Here is an 11604-nt window from a genome sequence, read left to right on the forward strand (position 1 = left end):
TTACATTATTATGGATTATTACACGGCTCTTCTCAATGCTGTAGACTGCTCCATTCACTTGCATGGGCCTTCCCAACGTTCAGCTGTCAATTATTTTTGTTTATGCTCCGTTCACTTGCATGGGCACTTCACAACTTCCGGCGGTGAAGTATATTTGATAAATCACCATTGCCCAGTATAATTGACCGCTGTCAAGGTAAACAAACAGATTTTTTGCCGTTTGCCATTTTAATCTAGATTAATTGAAATTAATCTAGATTAATCTAGATCAAAGAAATTAATCTATGCCCACCACTAATATATATATATGAACTAAAAATGATGGGGAGGCGTTTGATTGGCCGAGGCGCTCAGCCTCACGTGGCTCCGTGGGGAGGAGCCTCTCAGGTAGGAGCGAGCGACTCAGCAACACGTTGAGGGGATCACAGAGCGGACATCAGGGTCCACACGCCCTGGGAGACGGCCGGGTGCAGCCTGGGGGGGTGGGCGGCTGGTGTGTGTGTGTGTGTGTGTGTGTGTGTGTGTGTGTGTGTGTGTGTGTGTGTGTGTGTGTGTGTGTGTGTGTGTGTGTGTGTGTGTGTGTGTGTGTGTGTGTGTGTGTAGGGGGGAAGGGGATCAGATTGCTTGTGGTTTCCAGCAAATGTTTTATCATTCTATTAGTTAATTATCATATTCTATTTGTTTAATTATTAATTGTATTTGTTTAATAATCAAATTGTATTTGTTTCATTATAATATGCTATTTGTTTAATTATGATATTCTCTTTGTTTAATCATTATATTATGTTTGTTTTATTATCATATTCTCTAGGTTTAATTATCGTATGTTATTTGTTTAATTATTATATTCTCTTTGTTTAATTATTGTATTACAATTGTTTTATTATCATATTCTATAGGTTTTATTATCATATTCTAAAGGTTTTATCATCATATTCTATAGGTTTTATTATCATATTCTATAGGTTTTATTATCATATTCTATATGGACGACTTTGATCATTGAATGTGTTCCCTGTTGCCGCAGCCGTCCCTGATCCGTCAGTTAATGATCAATGAATGCGTGAGTTTGAAGGCTCTTCTGTGATAAGGGTTGGCTCTGTGGACGCACTTCACACGCTGCCGGCGTGAATTTGTTGGCACGATATCTTGAATAATGTTTAGCGTTTAAATCACGTTTCCGCCCTTAGTGGAAACAAAGTGAAACTCATTGGAAGCTCTGGTGAAATGCACCTCTGGTCTCCTCTGGTCTGGTCTCTCCTCTGGTCTCCTCTGATCTGGTCTCTCCTCTGGTCTCCTCTGGTCTGGTCTCTCCTCTGGTCTGGTCTGGTCTCTCCTCTGGTCTGGTCTCTCCTATGGTCTCCTCTGGTGTCCTCTGGTCTGGTCTCTCCTCTGGTCTGTTCTGGTCTGGTCTCTCCTCTGGTCTGGTCTCTCCTCTGGTCTGTTCTGGTCTGGTCTCTCCTCTGGTCTCCTCTGGTCTGGTCTCTCCTCTGGCCTCCTCTGGTCTGGTCTCTCCTCTGGTCTCCTCTGGTCTGGTCTCTCCTCTGGTCTGGTCTCTCCTCTGGTCTCCTCTGGTCTGGTCTCTCCTCTGGTCTGGTCTCTCCTCTGGTCTCCTCTGGTCTGGTCTGGTCTCCTCCTTTCTGGTCTCTCCTCCGGTCTGGTCTCCTCCTTTCTGGTCTCTCCTCTGGTCTCTCCTCTGGTCTGGTCTCCTCCTTTCTGGTCTCTCCTCTAGTCTCCTCTGGTCTCTCCTCTTGTCTCCTCTGGTCTGGTCTGGTCTCTCCTGTGGTCTGGTCTCTCCTCTGGTCTGGTCTCCTCATTTCTGGTCTCTCCTCTGGTCTGGTCTCTCCTCTGGTCTGGTCTGGTCTCTCCTCTGGTCTCCTCTGGTCTGGTCTGGTCTCTCCTCTGGTCTGGTCTGGTCTCTCCTCTGGTCTGGTCTCCTCCTTTCTGGTCTCTCCTCTGGTCTCCTCTGGTCTGGTCTCTCCTCTGGTCTGGTCTCCTCCTTTCTGGTCTCTCCTCTGGTCTGGTCTGGTCTCTCCTCTGGTCTGGTCTGGTCTCTCCTCTGGTCTGGTCTGGTCAGGTCTCTCCTCTGGTCTTGTCTCCTCCTTTCTGGTCTTTCCTCTGGTCTGGTCTCTCCTCTGGTCTGGTCTCCTCCTTTCTGGTCTCTCCTCTGGTGTGGTCTGGTCTCTCCTCTGGCCTGGTCTCCTCCTTTCTGGTCTCTGGTCTGGTCTGGTCTGGGGGATTGGTGGAGGTGGTAGTTGTTGTGACGGGGAAGGAAGTGGAGGAGGTGGTGTTGGTGGAGGGGGTGGAGGAGATTGTGGTGGTGGAGCTGGTGGTGTCAGTGGTGGTGGAGCTGGTGGTGTCAGTGGTGGAGGTGATGTGAGTGGTGGAGGTGGTGGTGGTGGTGGAGGTGGTGTCAGTGGTGGAGGTGGTGTCAGTGGTGGAGGTGGTTAGGGTGGTGGAAGTGGTGGTGGGGCTATTCGAGGTGGTGGAGGAGGTAGGGGTGGTGGTGGAGCTGAGGGGGGGGGTCAGAGGAGGGGGTGGAGACAGTGGACGTGGCTCCACCTGGAAATGCACTGCGGTTGTTTTTCCTCCATGACCTCCAAAGAACATGGAGGAAATATCACTGGTGCAATGGACACCTGCACACACACACAGACACAGACACACACACACACAGACACACAGACACACACACACACACACACACACACACACACACACACACACACACACACACACACACACACACGTACACACACACACACACACATCTGCACACTTACATAGACCTGCACACAAACACACAAACACACACGCTGGTCTGAGCATCTGCGCCTGGCCGGCTGTCCGCTGGCGGGGCAGGCTGGTGTTGTGGGGGACATTTGGGTTCATGGCGTCACAAGTCTTTACACTTCACGGTTGATTTGTGACTTTATTCAAGATGGGATCATTCATCCCACAAGTATGTTTTATTTCTACAAAATTGCTTAATTCTGTTTTAATACTGAGCAGCTAATGTATCTTTCTATATGCATCTTATCAGACAGCATCAGCAGAAGGATGCTGCTTGTGGTGAAGCAGTAAGACTGAAACCCTCAATCTGCCCCTTTACCATCAGGCTACCCCAGATCTGCTGCTGGGGCTTCGGTTCCTACATTACCCAGAATTACCTTTGCTGCTTCCTCTAAACGTCAGCAGGCAGCATCCTGTAAACTATACATTTAAACTCAAATAAAAAATGTGAAAGCTACACAAATAGAATATGGCAGACGGGGTAGGGACGAAAGATAACGATACCGATACCAGGACTCTGCCATCCCCCCAAAAACACAATGTGGACGTTCTCCCCTGCTGAACACTGGCGTCCGGCCAAGGGGCCCCACCCAGGGGCCGGCCCGCATGCCCAGGGGCCCCGCCTCGCCCTAACAAGGGGCCCGGCGGCGTCCCGGCCAGGGGGCCCTCATATAAGGCCACGCCTTACACTCCTGCCAATCAAAGGGCAGCTCTCGCTGAATCCAGATGGAATAGAAAACATTTAGTAATCTGAGAGAAGCTTTCTGCTAATCTGTTACAAAGCCTCGAGAAATACTGTTTGGTGAATGGATGCTACAATTTTCTTGCTAGCGCAGCCATCTTTTCTTTTTTCTGGAAGACTGGCGCTCCTTATTCTGAAACTCCCTTTGCTTAGCGCTGATTGGTCCATATGTTCACCGGGCGCTGATTGGTCAATATCTTTCCCGAGCACTGATTGGTCCATTTCGGATTTTTTGCGATTTTAAGGGGAACGTTTTACAACGGGATCGAGCCCAGACTGATATCTAGAGCGAGATCAAATATGAACTCGCGAGATTGCTATGGTCTCACGAGACTACTTCCTGCTAATCGCAGAAGTTAAATTGCTTTGAATTTGGTTCTCCCAGCCGGACATGCGCAGTTCGCCGCTGCCCCGGTGCGTCCAGCGGGCTCCAACATGGCAGAGCAGCCTCTCCTCTCCTCCCCTCAGCCTCTCCTCAGCCTCTGCCTCTGCAGTCGCGAGTAGAGGACTCCTCCTCATCATCTTCATCACCAGACTGATCAGACTGACTGACGGCTGTCAGACAACAGGTCAGTCTTAACGAATTAAAGAGAAGCTTTATGATGAGCTCTCTGATCAGACGGCGGCACTGCGCGATATGGAGACTTATTATTCATATTAACACGCCAGAAAACAACATCGTTATTTATACATTATATTATTAAAGCCTTCTGCAACTTTCGTTTTCGAAATATCCAATTGCAATTAATATTCGCAATTGCTTGTTTGGATGCAAGGCTGAACAACTTTCCTGCAAGTAGTTCACGTCAGGTAGATGACTTGAGTGCGAGCGGACGGTGAATAGATAATGAATCGATAGATGCATGGATAGATAAATATGTTATCGAGATGTTGTCATGTCTGGATCACTGTCCCGGTGTTTAATGTCAGCTCGTCTTTTGGGTTTCAATGTTCTCCTGTTCGGTCGCTTCCTTTCTACGGGATAATATCAGACTCTTTCTGTGATTGTTCTTCATGATGAAGAAGTGAATCTTAAACGAATACCCGATGAACAGCCTTAACCTTAACCCTAACAGCCTTAACCCTGAGAGCTGCGGGTCGAGGGAAGGAGTGTGAAGTGAACCTCTGGATTCCTCCTGATTGCCTCTCGTCTCGTTTCAGGCTTCAAGACATGATCACCAGCAGCAATCTTTATGGTAGGCCTATATTCACTTGATATTACCATGTAATAGATTATCACTGTTTCATGTTATTGATTATCTTCGGTTGTTGACCCACGCATGCATTGATTGACTACAAAGTTGACAAAAGTGTAATGATTATGATAATGATCATTAATAAGGTAGGCCTATTATGAATGTGGCTTCCTTTTTCTAATAGTCTTAATCTCAAGCCATGAATAAATGTTATGCGGTTGTTGATGCATTTTATATTATTGCTTTGGATTTCCACTGTTTATAAACCCTATGAAGAAAAGATAGAATATCAAAGGTGGTTAGAGAATGTTTCTAGGAATCTGAAGAGGGGTATTGTAGAATAGCATGATCTACCGTACAGTAACTTCTATTTTGTAAATTAATATCACAATATAATACAATGAGTCTGATGTGACGATGAGCAACGATGTGAACTTATGAAGCACATATTTAAAATACGATATATTTATGAGGCAATGGCCTCTATCTTAAATATCTACTATTTCTAATTATATCTGTATGTAGCAGGGTTCTATATATATATATATATATATATATATATATATATATATATATATATATATATTCCATTTCATAAGGCTTGCTTTGTCCTGACATTATATATATCTGAAGGACTAAAATGGAAGGACTAAACATGTGCATATAACTTTTCTTATCTCAGAGCTAATACGTCATAATTACCAAAACCAATTGATGACAGTAAAAAACTAAATGGAGAGGAATTTAAAATCAACCTGCAGAATGGGTATGATTTAAAAAAATAAAGACTTTCACTGAAATGCGTTTTTTTCAGTTAATATAATTTGATCAATTACAGTTAAGTTAGGTTATATGTGCTAATAGCTAACAAGATCATCCTTCATCTAATTAGTGTATATAATGAACAGGCACACGCGTCTATCTTAAATAAATATGAACGATACAACATCAGTCCTGTTGCATTCATCCCCTCAACGCCATATTAATATTATGACTTTATTTTATTGTGTGGTTTTAGCGAGAGGCTTTGAGGGGAGATGAGCATGGTCAATGGCCTGTTCTCACTGTAACCCGGGACGGTCTTCAATTAGTCTGGATTAAACACGACATCCTGTTGACGTGATCTTCTGATTGAACAGGACATCCTATTGGTAGTTCACCTTATGTTCTGATTAAACAGGACAACAGAACACCACACACACACACACACACACACACACACACACACACACACACACACACACACACACACACACACACACACACACACACACACACACACACACACACCACTCTGTTGGGTCTCCCTGTTTTAACATGTGTATTTCAGTGGGAGAAAAAAAAAACTCTTTAACGAATGCATTTTCCACTAGAGCCAACATTTAGTTTGTTATTCTAAGTCCATTAATTCTCACTGTTAAGCTAAATAAACGTTGTACTCATCCTATACAGCCTGGTGTTCTGCATTAGAACAAAGAGGAAATACTGTAGCTGCTATTGTGTACTCATGTTAGCACCCATGAACCTGGTCTACTGTCCGGGTCCTCAGTCTACACACAGTCTGACAGCTCTGTCGCTAATAGCCTACCACTGCAGATAGCATTGACGCTAACGCAGGACACTAAAGTATTTGCAATCCCCCCCCCTTGGTTTGTCACACGATCAGCCGTGAAATACAAATATGAACAGCTTGAGTTAATCTGTGTATTTAAAGCTCTTAATTACATGGCTGGATTTACAACAGGTATGTCAACTAAAAGCTGCATTGTAGCGTTTTATATTTTATGATTGTAAAAACAGAGTGCATTTTAATATTAATTGCAGTTTATTTTCGGACATTCAAAAACACAATGATGTATATTTGAATGTGAATTACATTGTCAATTCATTTAGTGTTTCGACCTGGGAATTGATAGATGTAATATTAATATATTAATCTATATAATATAATGATATTTAGTCCTGATTGAACGACGGTGAAGTCTGGTGTCCCAGCAGGGGGTCTCCTCCCAGCGTGGGGGCGAGACCCCCGGCCCGCTGGCTGTGTTGCCCCCCCCCCCTCCCCCGCCGGCGGGAGGGGGGGGGGGGGGGGTAGGCTGATCCACCAGGAGCACCTAGGAGGGATCTCCCCCTAGACTAACGGAGCGCGTTAGAGGAGGCAGGAGGTCTGGAGGAAACCTCTCCGCAGGACTGAGCTCCAACAGCTCGGTTCAGGTGTGAATAATAATAACAATAACTCAATAATTAGTGGTCTGATCCCGTAATGTGGTGTCAGGGCCACCTCTCTACAGCACCTCCCCTCCCTCTCCCCCTTTCCCTCCCTCTCCCTCCCCCCTTTTGTCTTCCTCTTGCCCTCCCTCCCTCTCTAACTACCACTCTCTCCCTGGTGCAGCTCTAAGTTATCATTGTGTCTACTGGTGCAGCTTTATGTTATCATTGTGTCTACTGGTGCAGCTCTATGTTATCATTGTGTCTACTGGTGCAGCTCTATGTTATCATTGTGTCTACTGGTGCAGCTCTTATCATTGTGTCTACTGGTGCAGCTCTATGTTATCATTGTGTGTCTACTGGTGCAGCTCTATGTTATCATTGTGTCTACTGGTGCAGCTCTATGTTATCATTGTGTCTACTGGTGCAGCTCTATGTTATCATTGTGTGTCTACTGGTGCAGCTCTATGTTATCATTGTGTCTACTGGTGCAGCTCTATGTTATCATTGTGTGTCTACTGGTTCAGCTCTATGTTATCATTGTGTGTCTACTGGTGCAGCTCTATGTTATCATTGTGTGTCTACTGCTGCAGCTCTATGTTATCATTGTGTCTACTGGTGCAGCTCTATGTTATCATTGTGTGTCTACTGGGGCAGCTCTATGTTATCATTGTGTGTCTGCTGGTGCAGCTCTATGTTATCAGTGTGTGTCTACTGGTGCAGCTCTATGTTATCATTGTGTCTACTGGTGCAGCTCTATGTTATCAGTGTGTGTCTACTGGTGCAGCTCTATGTTATCATTGTGTGTCTGCTGGTGCAGCTCTATGTTATCAGTGTGTCTGCTGGTGCAGCTCTATGTTATCATTGTGTCTACTGGTGCAGCTCTATGTTATCATTGTGTCGGGTGCAGCTCTATGTTATCATTGTGTGTCTACTGGTGCAGATCTATGTTATCATTGTGTCTACTGGTGCAGCTCTATGTTATCAGTGTGTGTCTACTGGTGCAGCTCTATGTTATCATTGTGTCTACTGGTGCAGCTCTATGTTATCAGTGTGTTTCACTGACTCTTGGTCCAAGTTGCTGAGACAGTAGCAGCAGCTGTGTTTTGAGCCGCTGCAGATGAAGGCCACTCTGACCCCAGCGTCTCATCCAGACAGCCTCTCTGTGTGTGAGGGAGTCCGGCCTGAAACGTTAGCGGCTTTCATTTAGCTGAAAAAACCTTTGGGTAGAAAAGTAAGCAAACTCACACAATGCAGCATTTAAAATGTTGTGTGTGCAGGTGTGTGGGTGTGTGTGTGTGTGTGTGTGTGTGTGTGTGTGTGTGTGTGTGTGTGTGTGTGTGTGTGTGTGTGTGTGTGTGTGTGTGTGTGTGTGTGTGTGTGTGTGTGTGTGTGTGTGCCTGTGTATGTGTGTGTGTGTGTGTGTGTGTGTGTGTGTGTGTGTGTGTGTGTGTGTGCATGTGTGTGTGTGTGTATGTGTGTGTATGTTTGTTTGCGTTTTTGTGACAGTAGATACATTTTTGCTTTATTTTGGGAGGATAAATCTCAGTGTGTGTTGAGTGCTGATTGGCATCCAGTCTAAAACACAGAGCTTAACGCGGATCAAAGCCTGTATTATCCTTTGGTGTCGCTGTCATTTCCAACACCTCCTCCCTGTCATTCCCAACCCCTTCCTCCTGTCTTTCCCAACACCTTCTCCCTGTCATTCCCAACCCCCTCCTCCCTGTCATTCCCAACCCCCTCCTCCCTGTCATTCCCAACCCCCTCCACCCTGTCTTTCCCAACCCCTTCGGCTGTGGTCTACCTTGGCCCCACTCCCCCTGCTGGTAGGGGGGATAGAGTGGTCTGCTCCCAGTCGGCCTCCACTGGTTCAGCACTCAGACTAATGTGGACTGGGAGGAGGGCCTGCGTTGTTCGATAGTCTGTACTATATTTCAATTACTCTGTTTACATTTCAATTCCACTTTCATGATTTTCTTACGGCGAGTAAGACCAGAGCTTTATATTCTGCTGCTGATGAGGGATGGCGTTACCGTGGCAGCGGCGGAGCTTCTAGCGCTGGGCGCTGCCGTCGGTGGACGTGTCTGTTGGTGTGCTGAGGCTCAGCCTTTGATCACATTGATTTATTATGGGTGATGATTTGAGAAGACGGTTTTTCTATTGAAAAAGTGTGAAAACTTTACTAGTCCAAACTGTCCGTTCAGAACCCTGGATAGTACCATTTTATTTTCTCACAGCTAATATCGTTAGTTTCAAGGACCTTAAATTTTTTTTCTATTTTTTATAACTTTATGTGGTAGACACTTGAGAATAGTTTGAGTCTCTGAGTGTTCGGTTCCCCATCGTTGAGCAACCTTGTGGAGAAAGCGTTTCTCCCTGTCCGGGTTCTAAGGTGCTTCTGTATTGTGAGAAAGCCGCCACTCTCACTAGAGAAAACTCAATATTTTTCAGTATCGGAATTCCACTTCCCAGAAAGCGTCTGGCTCCGGTGAGCCGTCGTTCTCCGGGCTTCCCGACGCGCAAGTTTTCAAACACAATCCTCCCTTTGTCTGCAGCGGCACAGGCGGCCATCTCTGTCGGTCCACGCACAGACTCACTCTGTTTGTTGGTGGTGTGATGGAGTTCTCCACCTCGACTGGTGATCTCTGGGGGCGGGGGGGAGTGAATGGAGGCATCACAACGCACACTAATTGACTCAAACGAATGTTTTGATGTTCCGCTGAAGAAGGCGTTCAGGAATTGAGATCTTAATTAAAGAGAGATGATCAGAGCAGATCTTGTGGTCCACGTTGGGTCCGTCCTCGGTGGACGTGGCGATGGATGACAGCTTGGCAGCGGGCCTGCCCTGCTGAGGGAGGCTCACTGAGGAGACGAGAGAGAGGAGAGAGGAGAGAGGAGAGAGGAGAGAGGAGAGAGGAGAGAGGAGAGAGGAGAGAGGAGAGAGGAGAGCAGCCTCAGTCTGCCCGAGGGGAGAGGAGGAGGAGTGGAATGAGAAGGAGAGAGAAGTAGGGAAGAGGAAAGAAAAAGGAGATGAGAGAGAGGAAGGAAGAGGATGTGTTTTTGGTCTGGCCTGAGGGGAGGAGGAGGAGCAGGAGGAGGTGGGGGAGGGGGAGGAGGGGGGATGAGGGGGAAGGAATGGAAAGACCAGGAACGGAATTGATAAGAAAATAATGTGTTTTGGTCTGAGGAGGGGGGGAGGAGAGGAGGGGAGGAGCCACAAGGAAATTAATAGAGGAGAGGAGAGACAAGGGAAGGAATAGAGGAGAGGAGAGACAAGGGAAGGAATAGAGGAGAGGAGAGACAAGGGAAGGAATAGAGGAGAGGAGAGACAAGGGAAGGCATAGAGGAGAGGAGAGACAAGGGAAGGAATAGAGGAGAGGAGAGACAAGGGAAGGAATAGAGGAGAGGAGAGACAAGGGAAGGCATAGAGGAGAGGAGAGACAAGGGGAGGCATAGAGGAGAGGAGAGACAAGGGAAGGAATAGAGGAGAGGAGAGACAAGGGGAGGCATAGAGGAGAGACCAGAGAGGAGCTTGTGTATGGTTGTGAGGGTACTAAGGTGCAGGCTGGTGAGCAGAGGTCACAGATTCCCTCTGTACGTGTTCTTAATGAGTTGCGTTCTTAATGAGTTGTGTTCTTAATGAGTTGTGTTCTCAAAGCAACCTTGCTCAGAAGGGCCACCCCGGACAATAGAAACATCCACTGATCAACCCAGTCTCACGGAAATATGTGACACTGTCACGTCACGTCATTTAATCTATTCCTTCGTGATCTGGGACACGTAATTTACATTTTTTCGTGCCAAAAGCACAAATTTCAAACTCATTCGAAAAAGAAGAGATGAAGCAGCTACCTTTTTTTCCGTCGCGGTTTGCCTACAGAGCAACTCATTAAATATATCTGTGAATTGTCACAATTTCTCAGAATCAAAGGTGAAAGTAGAAACGGGTGGCCAAAAGCTGTCCTATTGTTAGAAATGTTTACGTGTCCCAGATCACGAATGAATAGATTAAATGACGTGACAGTGTCACGTATTTCCGTGAGACTGGGTTGCACTGTTGTAACACTTCGTGGTGCTTTGTTAAAGATGTATTTCTTCAACTGCTCCCACTTGTGCATAATACATGTACAGTTGGCGGCCATCTTGTTTTGTGTGTGGCCCGTTTGACAGGCAGTCTCGGTCCATGTGGAATCAGATTAATTTAAAAATCAGGAGAAAAGGGGGGAGCACAAAGAAATCCCTCAGCGTTCAAGAGTTCAGCTTCATGAGGGCAGACCCTCCTCTGTGACGGACACTCCAGGGAACCTGTAGACTTACACCGCTAAGACACCGTCACAGAGACAGCTCTACTCTCTGTCTCTACTCTCTGTCTCTACTCTCACTCTGTTTCTACTCTCTGTCTCTACTCTCACTCTGTCTCTACTCTCTGTCTCTACTCTCACTCTGTCTCTACTCTCTCTGTCTCTACTCTCTGTCTCTACTCTCTGTCTCTACTCTCTCTGTCTCTACTCTCTGTCTCTACTCTCACTCTGTCTCTACTCTCACTCTGTCTCTACTCTCTCTGTCTCTACTCTCTGTCTCTACTCTCTCTGTCTCTACTCTCTCTGTCTCTACTCTCTGTCTCTACTCTCTCTGTCTCTACTCTCTCTGTCTCTACTCTCTCTG

The 11604-nt window shown here is 46.3% G+C and overlaps 1 protein-coding gene across 1 annotated transcript in view; it reads left to right on the forward strand.

The window, feature by feature from the left end:
* Window positions 1-3858: 3858 nt before the first annotated feature.
* The window catches only part of fign (fidgetin), a 23029-nt gene continuing 15283 nt past the window's right edge, over window positions 3859-11604 (forward strand). The window contains 2 exon segments of the mRNA XM_060039176.1: window positions 3859-4104; window positions 4612-4731. Of these exon segments, the coding sequence (XP_059895159.1) occupies window positions 3927-4104; window positions 4612-4731 (298 nt within the window). The 5' untranslated portion in view covers window positions 3859-3926.

The sequence above is a fragment of the Gadus macrocephalus genome, chromosome 20 (genome assembly GCF_031168955.1).
Source record: "Gadus macrocephalus chromosome 20, ASM3116895v1".
Classification (NCBI taxonomy): Eukaryota; Metazoa; Chordata; class Actinopteri; order Gadiformes; family Gadidae; genus Gadus; species Gadus macrocephalus.